Source organism: Humulus lupulus, chromosome 3 (assembly GCF_963169125.1).
Source record: "Humulus lupulus chromosome 3, drHumLupu1.1, whole genome shotgun sequence".
NCBI classification, from domain to species: Eukaryota; Viridiplantae; Streptophyta; class Magnoliopsida; order Rosales; family Cannabaceae; genus Humulus; species Humulus lupulus.
Genome location: NC_084795.1, coordinates 77,352,025 through 77,364,589, shown reverse-complemented (window position 1 = coordinate 77,364,589; position 12,565 = coordinate 77,352,025). Strand labels below are relative to the sequence as shown.

The 12,565-nt window shown below is 34.7% G+C and overlaps 1 protein-coding gene and 1 long non-coding RNA gene across 2 annotated transcripts; one reads left to right on the top strand and one right to left on the bottom strand.

The window, feature by feature from the left end:
* Positions 1 to 4,995: 4,995 nt before the first annotated feature.
* LOC133821205 (uncharacterized) lies at positions 4,996 to 5,828 on the bottom strand. The gene is made up of 2 exons (XR_009887376.1): positions 5,558 to 5,828; positions 4,996 to 5,440 (listed from the first exon to the last, which is right to left on the bottom strand). It is a non-coding gene; the product is annotated as an uncharacterized LOC133821205 (long non-coding RNA).
* Positions 5,829 to 8,616: 2,788 nt separating this feature from the next.
* LOC133822858 (phosphatidylinositol 4-kinase gamma 7-like) lies at positions 8,617 to 12,031 on the top strand. Its single transcript, XM_062255313.1, has 2 exons — positions 8,617 to 8,914; positions 9,411 to 12,031. Exon 2 carries the CDS (start codon positions 9,701 to 9,703, stop codon positions 11,648 to 11,650), a length of 1,950 nt encoding a protein of 649 aa, XP_062111297.1. The 5' UTR covers positions 8,617 to 8,914; positions 9,411 to 9,700; the 3' UTR covers positions 11,651 to 12,031.
* Positions 12,032 to 12,565: the final 534 nt, after the last annotated feature.

The following is a 12,565-nucleotide window of genomic DNA, read 5'->3' as shown; positions in this document are numbered from 1 at the left end:
ATAACTGTTTACCGAGTTTTTCGGAAACTAGAATAATAAAAGATAAGAGAGATTAGGGAGAAAGGGTTTAGAAGTTGTAAGCGGAATTTTTACGTGGTTGGAGCGTTAATGAGCCTTGCTCAGGAGCCTGTCTCGGAGGAGGTGTCGGCACTGTGTCCTCAGGGGCGCCGGTTCTGGCCTGCGGAGCGGGCAATTGTGCTCCCGGAGGCGGGCCAGCTGGGGGATTGGTTGTCGGACCCTAGGCGGCTATGAAAGCCTGCAAGGCTTGGAGGGACTCTTGCATCCGCCGAGAAGCCTCTGCCTGCTCAGCAATCCTAACTTCTTGGTCCAGGACCTACTGCCGCAGCCTAGTCACCTCCAGATCCTCCTGGTTGGGGTCCACTCCTTCTGGGATCTCGGGATCCTCAACTTCGTCGTGGTATTCCCCCTCATTCTCCTCCTCTTCCTCGTAGTAGTCCTCCTCGTACTCCGCTCCACCTTCGTAGTTCTGTGACTCGTCAGGCTGGGACATCTGATGGGGAATGTCCTCGGGCGGACTTTGAGGAAGAGGCTGGGTGGGCAGTGGCTCTCCATTGCCCTGTTCTGGATTAGTAGGGTCAAAATTGGTGTGTCTTGTGTTCACCATTGTTGTCGAGGTTTGATGTCAACACTAGCTTTCTCAGGCTTTCAATGAAAGCACCAAAATGTTTACCGAGTTTTTCGGAAACTAGAATAATAAAAGATAAGAGAGATTAGGGAGAAAGGGTTTAAAAGTTCTAAGCTGGATTTTTACGTGGTTGGGGCGTTAATAAGCCTTAGTCCACGAGTCAGTTGTATTAGCGTTTAGAGAGCTTCTTACAATGGAGTTTTCTACAAGTTTCAGCAGAGTAACTGTTATATTATTTTATAATATAATGTAATATTATATTATATTATAATATAATGTTTTAGATTAAATAAATGTGACAAAGTGTGTCACATATTGTAACATATAATAGAGAGTTACAATATTTAGATATATGAAATATATCCAAATAATGTAACATATTTGGTGTTACAAATTTGTAACTTCCAAATATTACCCTTTATTGTGTAAAATTGTTGTTACACAATATTGAGATGAATTTCATAAAGCCATATGTGATATGGCTGTTAGAGATATGATTTTAACCCCAATAATGTGTTTTGGGAGTTACAAAATCATTTGGGAGAGTTTGGAATCATTTGGAAAAATAACACATTTTTTGTGCTGAAATTGGTCGGTGGCCGCGGCCTGTGGGACAGAGACTAGTGGCCGTGGCCACAGGCCAAAACTGACAAATTTTCAGTTTTTTCAATCTTTGTTAAATGACTCAAAAAAACCAAAATAACTCCCAAATCTCATTTTTAATTCCATATTAATCCAATTAAACATTGGTAACCGCCATGGGGGTTGGTGGAATTTGAAATTCAAAGGGTGTTTCTAAACTCTATAAATAGGAGCCTATAGCTCACTTGTAAGATACACCATTTCTATCCATTAGAGCACTTGGCTAGAAACACCTTGAGGCTTTATAATTCCATAAAGCATTTTCTATAATCTGTGAGAGATCCCTTAGTGCTTGAGTTAGGGGGAAATAAGCTTTTGGACAAAGGTTTAAAACCTTGTTCAAGTTGGTGATCCCCAACACTCTTCACTTTGGTAGTGTGAATGAGAGTTGCTTCTATTTAGTTTGTTTGTTCTTTCTTTCTATTATATTTCTCTTCGTCTTCATATTCTTCTCTTTTGTTTATTTGTATTTCTTGTTTTGAGTTGTAATCTTTTTTTCTTTATTTCAAACATTTTACTTTACTTGTAACATTTTGCTTTGAGTTGTATTTTCACCATTCTATTCTTCTTCTCTTCTTCTTATTCTTTAGTTTATTTGTATTTTAAGTTATAGAGTTGTAATCTTATTCAATTAATCATTATTTATTTGTAATATATTGCATAGAGTTGTAATATTATTATCAATTTCCATTGGGGCAAAATATATTTTCCTAACAGTAACTGTATACACGCCAAAAAGAGATCCCTTCTCCAGTGCTCTGTTGCACATATTTATAGGTTCACAGGTGCACTGGGCTTGGCCCGGGCTGACTTGGGCCCAATAAAGGTATATATACTGCTGGCTCCTCTATCGGAAGCCCAATACAGAGGATTAAAACATAAAAGAAAAATATTAATCTGAACCCACTGGGCCAACCCAAACCATATCTATCTTGCGACAAATTGGAGCTTTGGTCTGGGCATTTCGAGTTACGAGGCAGATTTAGGGGACAAGATCGGTCAGATCAGTGACTGTGCAGGTCTGAACCAACGACGTACAATCCCGAGGTGGCATTTTCTGCAGGGGAAACGTGGGGAGTACTCCCACACTTCCTGTGATGAAGTCAGGGTTACGGATGCTTTATCCTGCCAACCTTGGAGAACCGACCCGGGTTCGTTTACCTATGTCCCTCTCCGTTTGTCGAGGTCCCGTATCGTTTACCATGGGCCCAGACCATTTACCCGGAGCCCGGACCGTTTACCAGGCTTCGAGATCACCCACGTTGATCCTGATTGTTATCTGGAAGCCAAACATACCACTTCCCGAATGACCGTCCCGGACAATACTCCTCGGAATCGGGCCGTCGATATCTATTATACTTCTTGCCAAACGGGCCTGGGCTGGGCCCAAACTCATTTGGCCAGCCCGTGGGCCTGAAACGTGGATTCGGGCGCCTGACAGGAAACGGGGATAACAATAACTAATTATTTAGTGTTATTTCTTAGATCATCAGTAAAAAATATAAAATACCTAGACTAAACCTGATGCATACATATTAGAGGTGAGCATGGCTAAAAAAATTTTCAATGAAAAAAATACTTTTATTTTAGTAAGAGACAAGTGGTTAATATGGTTAGCTTAATAATGGGGTGTGTGAGTAATGTGGAACAAGGATGAGTTCAAACCCTATAAATATATATATATATATAAATATAGGTGTATTTTTTGGTTACTACCCATGGATAGTTACTTTAATATTAACCATTGGATTAAGATTAATGATCCATATTTATAGTTGTTAATTAATATTTTCTAAAAATAAATTTTGATTGTTCAAATTTTTAGAAGATTTACGTGATGAAAAATGTATTTATTATGAAAATATAATATTGTAAATTTTTCATTTTTCAAATACATGTCAATTTTTAAATATAGCCAGTGTCTCTCATTGGTTGGACACAACATTAATTATGACAAAAGAAAAATAACTAAATTCGAAATTAATGCAGAAAAAAAATATTTACCTGTTGGTGACTTGCTATACCAAGTCATATCATCATAATTGCTAGTACACATCTATGGATAGTCACCGTTGAAAAGTCTTCCATATATATATATATATATAACAGCGAATAAACTCCTACAATTTATAAATATTTATATATGATATGACCATATAATTTAACCTTACATGAGAGAAATTCCAAAAATGACATGCTACCAAAATGAACCCGTAGTGACTGTATATCCATTCATTTGCTTCCTCTTTCACTATTTTTTTATAATAACAGCAAAACTACTCAAATAGTTATAATTGTTGTAGTTAAATACCTATATAAAATTTTGATGGCAAAACTACTCAAATAATTACAGTTCTTGCAGTTAAATATTCATGTAAAAATTTTGACAACAAAACTACTTAAGTAGTGATTTTTCTTACACTTAACTTCCTGTCGTTAAGTCAAATGTTAAAATTATGAGACATGTGACAACTTCCAATTTGTTCATTTTTTTTAATTTTTAAATATTTTAAAATTAATTAAAAATTTAGGAAAAAAATAAAAAGATATTTTAAATTCATAAAAAACTAAACACATGTATTTTATAAACTAAAATAATAACATTAATTTAATGAAAAATCTAAATAAATCATAAAAATTTCATTCTTAATCAACATAAAATTAGATTGTATTTAGATTTTAATCAAAATAAAAATAAAATTCTATGATTTTATTTAGATTTTTTCATTAAATTAATATTTTTAGTTTTAAAAATACTTGTGTTAATTTTTTGGAATTTAAAATATTTTATTTTATTTGTTCTGAATTTATATTTATTTTAAAAATATTTAAAAATTAAACTTTTAGGAATTAAAATATATATATATTTTCTGGATTTTAAATATTTTAAAAATATTTTAAATGAATTAGAGGCTGCCACGTGTTACATTGGGTTAGTTTTAACAGTTGACTTAAAGACAGGAAGTTAAGTACAATAAAATCCACTACTTAAGTAATTTTGCTGTCAAAATTTTTACATGGGTATTTAACTGTAAGAATTATAACTACTTGAGTAGTTTTGCCGTCAAATTTTTTACATACGTATTTAAATGCAAGATTTGTATCTACTTAAGTAGTTTTGCTGCCTTTTTTTATAAGGGTTCACAACATGTTTTAGGCCTATCTTAAAGCACAAAAAAGGGGGTCATGTTCAAGAAAAAAATAAGAAGAGTAATTAGCGGCAAAAATATCTAAGTTTTTTAAAATTAGCAGTTTAATACCAAAATCATTTTTTTTACGATATAAATACCTTCCGTCAACATTTCTCGACAACTTAGGTACGTGACCTTAAATTTTATGTTAAATGCCAAATAAGTGCCTACATAGCAACACATTATTGGTCCACTTTTAATTACTTAAAAAAAATTCATTAAATATAAAAAATTATATTTAAAAGTGATTTAAATATTAATTTAATCATTAAAATTATAATAAATCATTTAAAAAATCTATCTTTTAAAAATAAATCTTAAACCTTAATCTGATTAAAAAAAACTGATTAAAGATAAAAACAAATCAAAACCCCTCAATTAATATTTAACCGTGTTCTTGAGTTTAACTATGTTATTAAGTTTTTCAAACTCATAATTTTCAAATGTGTTCATCAAGTTCAAGTTCACTTCCAATTCAATTTAGATTTCGAAGTTCCAAATTTAATGACTCCAAACTAAACAAAAAATAAGATTAACTATATGATTTCAAAATCAAAATCCCAGAAACCACAATCAAAATCCCAATCAAAATCAACAAACAACCAATAACTTCCATAGTCAGATATGTCCCTAACACAAACTAAGCAAGCCCATCACCCAAGCTTTGACATCCTGCAATGCCAACCCAAGCTTCGAAGAGTAGAACAAATCTGAACGAAAAAAATAAACCAGATCTGATAAGTAGAACCAAACCCCTTGCCTCTCCTTATCTTCTTCAGCATCATACTTCCATCATATTTTTTAATTATAAAAAAAGTACCACAAAAATATGAACAATGAACAAAAAATATGAACAACATCTTTCACATTTGCTAGTCGATCCACCTTATAACCACCTCGACGCCACCCAATCAATTTGAATCTTCTCTAATCGCGACCTTTAGCTCCGTTCCTGTTGACCCTAGAAACCAAAAAAAAAATACGGACCCAAAAAAATTATTTTTTTGTCCATACCCAGAAATCACACACAAATCCATATACCCAACTATGCACAATCTCACAGAGGTGATCCATATACCCAATCGGTGGACCATCGGAGCCTCTCGTCTTCTCCGACACTGTTACCAGCCCCGCATTTGTTCACCTACATCATTTATTTCACCTGCATCTTCTAGTCCTCAACTCGATCCCTACCTTAGCCGTTGCCCAGATCCCCACCTTCGCTTGAGAAAAGTATCATGCCATTAAAGAGAAGAAGAATAAAGAAGAAGCATCCATCGAGAAAGAGAAGAAGAACAGTCGGGGAGAAAGAAGAAGAAACAGAAAAAAAATTGATTTTTAATTGTTTTAATATTATATTTAAATAATTTTTATTATATTTTAAATCATTTTTAATATTAAAATGAGTTTTTAAAAATAACTAAACATGGACCAATCACGATTGTCAATAAATATTGATAAAATGTATTTATGCCATTAAAAAAGATTTATATATTAAACTAGTAATTTTGAAAAAATTAAGTATTTTCCCGCCAATTACTCAAACAATAATAATAAATTGACAAAGGTCATAAAAAGGCAACAATGCTCCCAATATTTTTTGGTAATTGTAATCCCTTCTCTTTGAAACCTATGAAGAAATAAATTTATTAGGATAAATTATTATCTATTATATATTTTATACATTGATGATTGTAACGATGAAGGCACAAAACCAACATTGTCACACCTACAATTTATATTTTTCCCTTACAACAAAAAGCCACTCTTCGAAAATTATAATATTGACTATATCTAGCTATATATGGCCAACTACTTCAGTTATGGAAAATTAGCCCAAAATAGGGTATTGATTGAACATTTTAAAATTGAACAGACATAAGGTTTTCTAAATTTCTGAAATTTAATAGTCATAACAAGTAGCTAGCTAGAGGGAAAACAAATATTTATATAGGCAATGGTAAATGTTGGATGACATTATTATGTTCTTATCTAAAAGATGCAGTTGAAATAATTAGGTGTGGTGTATATTATTCTGATCTAATCAACATCCTTGAATTACTTTTTCTCCATTAGGTTGAATGCCCTTTTCTCACGTCTAAACAAAAAATTGAAAGCACTTCATCAAACCCCAAATTTTCATCATAAACAATATTTGGGAAAAAAGCAAAATGTTTAATATATATATATATACATAATATTATATTGAAAAAAGTTTTAGTTGTATTGATTTAGGTACTATTAAAAAAATATAAAGAGAAAAGCAATTTATTTTGCTACAATTACTATAGTACTATTCAATAGTTGGGTTGGGATTCTTTAGAAAAAATATTTTAAATTGGTTGAAAATTACATTGTTTAGCTTTAAGTTTTGGAGAAAATAAAGATACATTATTCTAATTGGGTTGGTCCCAAATGCTAGAGGATAAGTTTGTCAGGAATTCAGGGAATACCATATTTGGGAAGACAAAGTAATTTTGAGATGAGGAGTAATATAATGGGGCGGAATAAAAAAACTACCAATCAGAAACTGAGTCAATGAGACTAGTCCCATGTGAACTGTTGGATTACTTTTTATTTAATTCTTTGGTAAAAGCCTGAACCGTCAGATCTTCCTATTTTGAATAGAGAAAATATGAGACTTAGTTGGTTTTCATTTTCATATGGTCTCCGAAGTCCGAACCTTCCCCGAAACCCCACCACCACCCGATTAAGTTACCTGTAATTTAAACCGTACGATTAGGTCACCTGAAATGAAGAGAGTGTTAGTGTTACTTTTATGTTGGGTTGGGTCCCCCGGTTCCTCCCATGTAAGACCACCTGATATGGTTTGGTTCATCGTTTTCATATTTTCTATTTTTGGACTCGGACTCGGGTTGAGTTAACTCGTGTCCAGACGACGGGAGTAAGAGATTGACGTCTCTATTTTATCCCAATTAAATAAATTCATCAAAAAAGAAAAAAGAAATTCTTAAGTTAATGTTTTTTTAAAGAAATTAGTGATGTAAAATTGTAATCACAAATTTAAAAAATCAAAATAGAAAAGTTTAACAACAAGCAAATTGCACAAAATATAACACTTCCACTGTCATAAATAACCAATATAAAATTTATTTCTTCCCCTTTCACTCACCATATTTTATGTAAGCATTAATTAAGATTGTTTAGTAAATTAATGTTGTTTTTCTTTTAACATATTTGATTTAATTTGTAATAACTGCATACTTTATCTATTGCATTCAATCAAAACTGATATAATATAATCAGTAAAAATATGAAATCTTCAATCCGTAGAAGTGTAGATATATACATATATATAATTTTCATACCAAATTAATTCAAACGGAATTATGTAGATTGTATTTGATTTAGTGGATCTTGAATGCTTTTTTTTTTTTAATTTATTAATTTGCTAATTTAAAAAATATTTATGCTAAATTTTTTATTATAAATATAATTAAGTAATTCATCAACAAGATATAATACATATTTTTCTTTCTCAAATTAACATGGTAATTAGGAATAAATATACCACTTGAGCCATACTTTTATAAAAAGAGAAATTATTAATAAAGAACGTCTTTAATCATATGATACAATAAATTTATTAATATGCATAAATTTAATGATACAAAAAATACCAAATGAATAAGTGCTTCAGTGCCATTATTCCCTACCAAAAAAAAAACATGAGTAAATAATTTATCAGCTTGATTGTAACAATATTTTTACATGCTTATCCAAAAATTGAGAAATAGTTTGGTAATATAATAAATTAACATAAATTGCTAAATTATGGATATAGAAGTGATGAAAATTTAGACAATTTCATAGGGCACATAATAAGTAAATAAATAAGCACTGACACTAATTAACTTACCTGTTTTCCTTACCAATACGTGAACCCCTTGCCACGTCCTCCTTATCTCCACGTCACCATCAAACGGTCCCCGAGGAAACAATTGATCCAACGCTCTTCATTATCCCACAGCTCCTTAGATCAAGCGGCTCAGAATACGTGTTCTAGAGCCTTCGAATCACGTAGTGGTCAGTGGTCACCCTGACTCGCCTCCTCTTAACCAGGGTTAAAGTCTCTTAACGCGTTGGGTTAAAGGAGGTCCAGGAAGAGAGAGAAAGAACGAACAGAGCAAAAATCAGGAAGAAGAGATAAAGAAGAGAGGAGAGAAGAGAAAGAGGGTTTTGTGGCTTGGACTAGAAAATATACAAACATACCATATATATACATACATATATATAATATATATATATAACCTAGTGGACTCAGACGATTCTTTAGCCCTTGAACCTTCTTCCTCAGAATCTGAGACTGCGACCTTAGGCTCATCATCTTTTTCTTCTTCTTATTTCTCTGTACGAGGGGATTCGTCATTGGGAGCTTCTTAAGCTTGGTGGTTCTTCCGGATCTTGCATTTTGGTGAGTCACAGCCTCTGAGTCTTTATGGTTCAGTGATTTTGGGAGCTCACTTCTCAGTAATGGCTGAGAATTTGTTCTTTAGTATTGGGTTTTCGTAACCCTATGAATGAATAGAGTTTCTTTCATCATATTTTTTTGGAGCTTTGTTCGTTTTCGGCTCTGTGATGTTGTCTCTAATACACTTGAACTTGATTTGGCTTAGTAGCCAAACAAGCCTCATAGCTGCTTATTTTCTTAGATTGCCGCCATTAGTACCCAAATGAATAATATTAACGCTTCGGAAATCTTTATGCATGAATATACTTAAGCTTAGAGATTTGCTGTATTCACGTTAAGTGAAGAGTATGTTGTAATTTGATTATTAAGAATTAGGGCTTAAAACTTGAATCTTTGGTTTTTTTAGGTAATGGATGTCATGCTTATCAATGAAAAGTGATTTTGTTTGTATCTACAAATATAAAGTTCTTTGGTTTTGTTTCTTGTCTGCTTATTGCAGATGATCTTGTCCTGCTCATCTCTCGTAATGGCCCATTCAATGTAGCTTTAAGCTGTATTCACTTTCACCATCGGCATTATTACTGTCTCGTTACCGTTAATTAGTAGGAATCATTGGGAAAAACTTCAAGTTGGGTTTATTCTGTTTAATGATTTTTTGGGAATTGGATTTATTACTAATTCGATCACCAGTGGCATCGGAGTTTGGTGTCTCCTCGGGAGGGAAAAGTTCTTCTCCGCCGCCACCTCTGTCCCTGGCCGTGAAACCCTTCCTTGTCTTCTTTTCGCTTGATGTCTCGTGAGTTGGACAGCCCTGTTCAGACTCAGATGGCAGTAGCACTTTTTAAGAGCCCGCTTAGCACGGAGTATCATCATGGGAGCCAGAGAATCGAAGGAAAGCAGCCTGCTGGGAGGAGACGGGTTTTCGTCCAAACTGAATCTGGGTGTGTCTTGGGGATGGAATTGGATCGTTGTGACAATGCTCATACCGTTAAGAGGAGACTGCAGATTGCTCTTAGTGTCCCTACTGAAGAGAGTTCGCTGACGTTTGGGGATATGGTGTTAAATAACGATCTTAGTGCCATTCGAAATGACTCCCCTCTTCTTCTTACTCGGAACCTTTTGCATAGAAGCTCATCCACTCCATGTCTCTCACCTACGGGCAAGGATCTACAGCATAGAGATAAGAGTGGTCCCATTGAGATATTGGGGAAATCAGAAGACAGAACTAAAGTATTGGTCAAGGATATTGTGAAGGCTATTAAGATGGGGGTTGATCCAATTCCTGTCCATAGCGGCTTGGGAGGTGCCTATTATTTCAGAAACTGCAAGGGCGAGAGTGTTGCTATTGTGAAACCAACAGATGAAGAACCTTTTGCACCAAATAACCCGAAAGGATTTGTTGGCAAAGCTCTTGGGCAACCTGGTCTGAAACTCTCTGTTCGGGTTGGAGAGACAGGGTTTAGAGAAGTTGCGGCTTACCTTCTTGATAAGGGCCACTTTGCAAATGTGCCTCCCACTGCATTGGTGAAGATCACTCATTCAATCTTTAATGTAAATGATGGGGTAAATGGGAACAAGTCTAACAAGAAGAAGCTGGTGAGCAAGATTGCATCTTTTCAACAGTTCATAGAGCATGATTTCGATGCCAGTGATCATGGGACTTCAAGTTTTCCAGTTGGTGCTGTGCATCGTATAGGGATCTTAGACATTAGGATTCTAAACACTGACAGGCATGCAGGGAATCTTTTAGTTAGAAAACTTGATGGTGTAGGACGATTTGGTCAGGTGGATCTCATTCCTATCGATCATGGTCTTTGCCTTCCTGAAACCTTGGAGGATCCATATTTTGAGTGGATTCATTGGCCTCAGGCCTCAATTCCATTCACCGATGATGAACTTGAGTACATAGAAAAACTTGAACCGCAGAAGGATTGTGACATGCTGAGGAGGGAGCTTCCCATGATTCGAGAAGCTTGTTTGAGGGTGTTGGTCCTTTGCACCATTTTCCTCAAGGAAGCTGCTGCTTATGGTCTCTGTCTTGCTGAGATTGGTGAGATGATGAGTCGTGAGTTTCGGAGTGGTGAGGAGGAACCCAGTGAGCTTGAGGTCATCTGTATGGAGGCAAGGAGGATAATAGCAGAGAGGATTATAATAGAAGAGGTTTTATCCCCAAAGGCTGATGTAAGGGATGAGGATTTCCAGTTTCCCATAGACTACGGGGAATGGGATTTAGATGCAATGCCAAAAATAATTCCAGATGAATATATGATCAAATCACCTTTTCAATTTGGAAATGGAAGCGGGCATGGACGATCTCCACTCTTTAAACTGGAAGAAAGCATAGAGGAGGAGGAGGAGGAGGAGGAGGAGAAAAGTGATGACGAAGATAAAAATCTGTTTGCAAATTTTCCACATCTCGAGAAGATCCCAAATATTTCTAACCTTTCAATGTCGCTTAAGAGCACTAGTTTAAGCGAGAAAAACCAAAAATACCCAAAATATGCGGGATCAAAACCTGAAAAAGGATACGTGTTGAATACATCATCTGGTCACAGAAGTGCAAATGAGCAGCTTCCAGCAAGCATGAGCTTTGTGAAGTTAGCAGACATGAGTGATGAGAACTGGACGCTTTTCCTTGAGAAGTTTCAAGATTTGCTGTACCCAGCATTTGCAAAACGCAAGTTTGTGACCCTTGGCCAGAGGCAGAGACAGAGGCTTGGTACTTCGTGCCAGTTTTGAGTTTGAGGCACTACTAGTGTGTGGTATAATAGAAACTACTAAAGATGCTGAATAAGATCTGTAGATTTCTGGGAGTCGAGTATTGGTATAAAGTGTAGGTTTGGTTTATGAGTGTTCTCCCTGGAAGTAGTGGGGGTTCGACAGCAGGAGGATGTGTAAATATTCTTGGCATCAGCTGAGCGATGAGCTTAGTAGATTTGATGTATTTCTTGGTTTACTTTTTGTTTTGTATTTTTTCTTTCTTCGTTTTTATCTTTCACCACTTGTGGAGTTGTTCGATAAATAATTTGTAGAATGAGATTTGGAGAAAAAAAAAATGAAAATATGTACAGTGAACTCTGTTATTTTTCTTTCTTATATCCATTTACGACTTGGCTTTTATTTATAGCATACACAAACCTGAGGAGTTATTTCTTCAATTTGAGATGGTTTTTTTGGGGTGGCATAGCCGTTGTATATTTCAGAGAATCAACTTGAGGAATCATCACAGTGATGGGTTTGGATGGACAACCTTTAAAAGTCTGTTAGGTATTGGAATCTTATTAACTTGGAACAGCTGGTGAGCACTTTGCGGATATATGGTATTACAAAGTATGTCGTCTATTGCTTGAATTTCTCTGCTACCTGGAACTGCTTTCATACCCTTTCTTAAGCAAATTCGCCTTTTGATCATACTCGTATGTTTCTTGTTTTGTTGGAACAACTGTTCAAAAAAAAAGATTGTGCCTAATCTTAGCGTTATTAAAATATAGAAGCAAATGTTACCCATTTCTTCTCATCCTAAGCTTTTGCAGTGACAGGAAGGCTAACATGATAGAATGATACTTAGTTGTATTTATCTAATTTTGTTGTTTGTCGTGGGAGAATGGTTAAACACCCTTCAGCTTGCAATAAAACTATGTCCTAAACAATTTT

Bases quoted from the DNA above. Each gene is read 5' to 3' on its own strand.
- LOC133822858 (XM_062255313.1), top strand. From the start codon at position 9,701: ATGTCTCGTGAGTTGGACAGCCCTGTTCAGACTCAGATGGCAGTAGCA.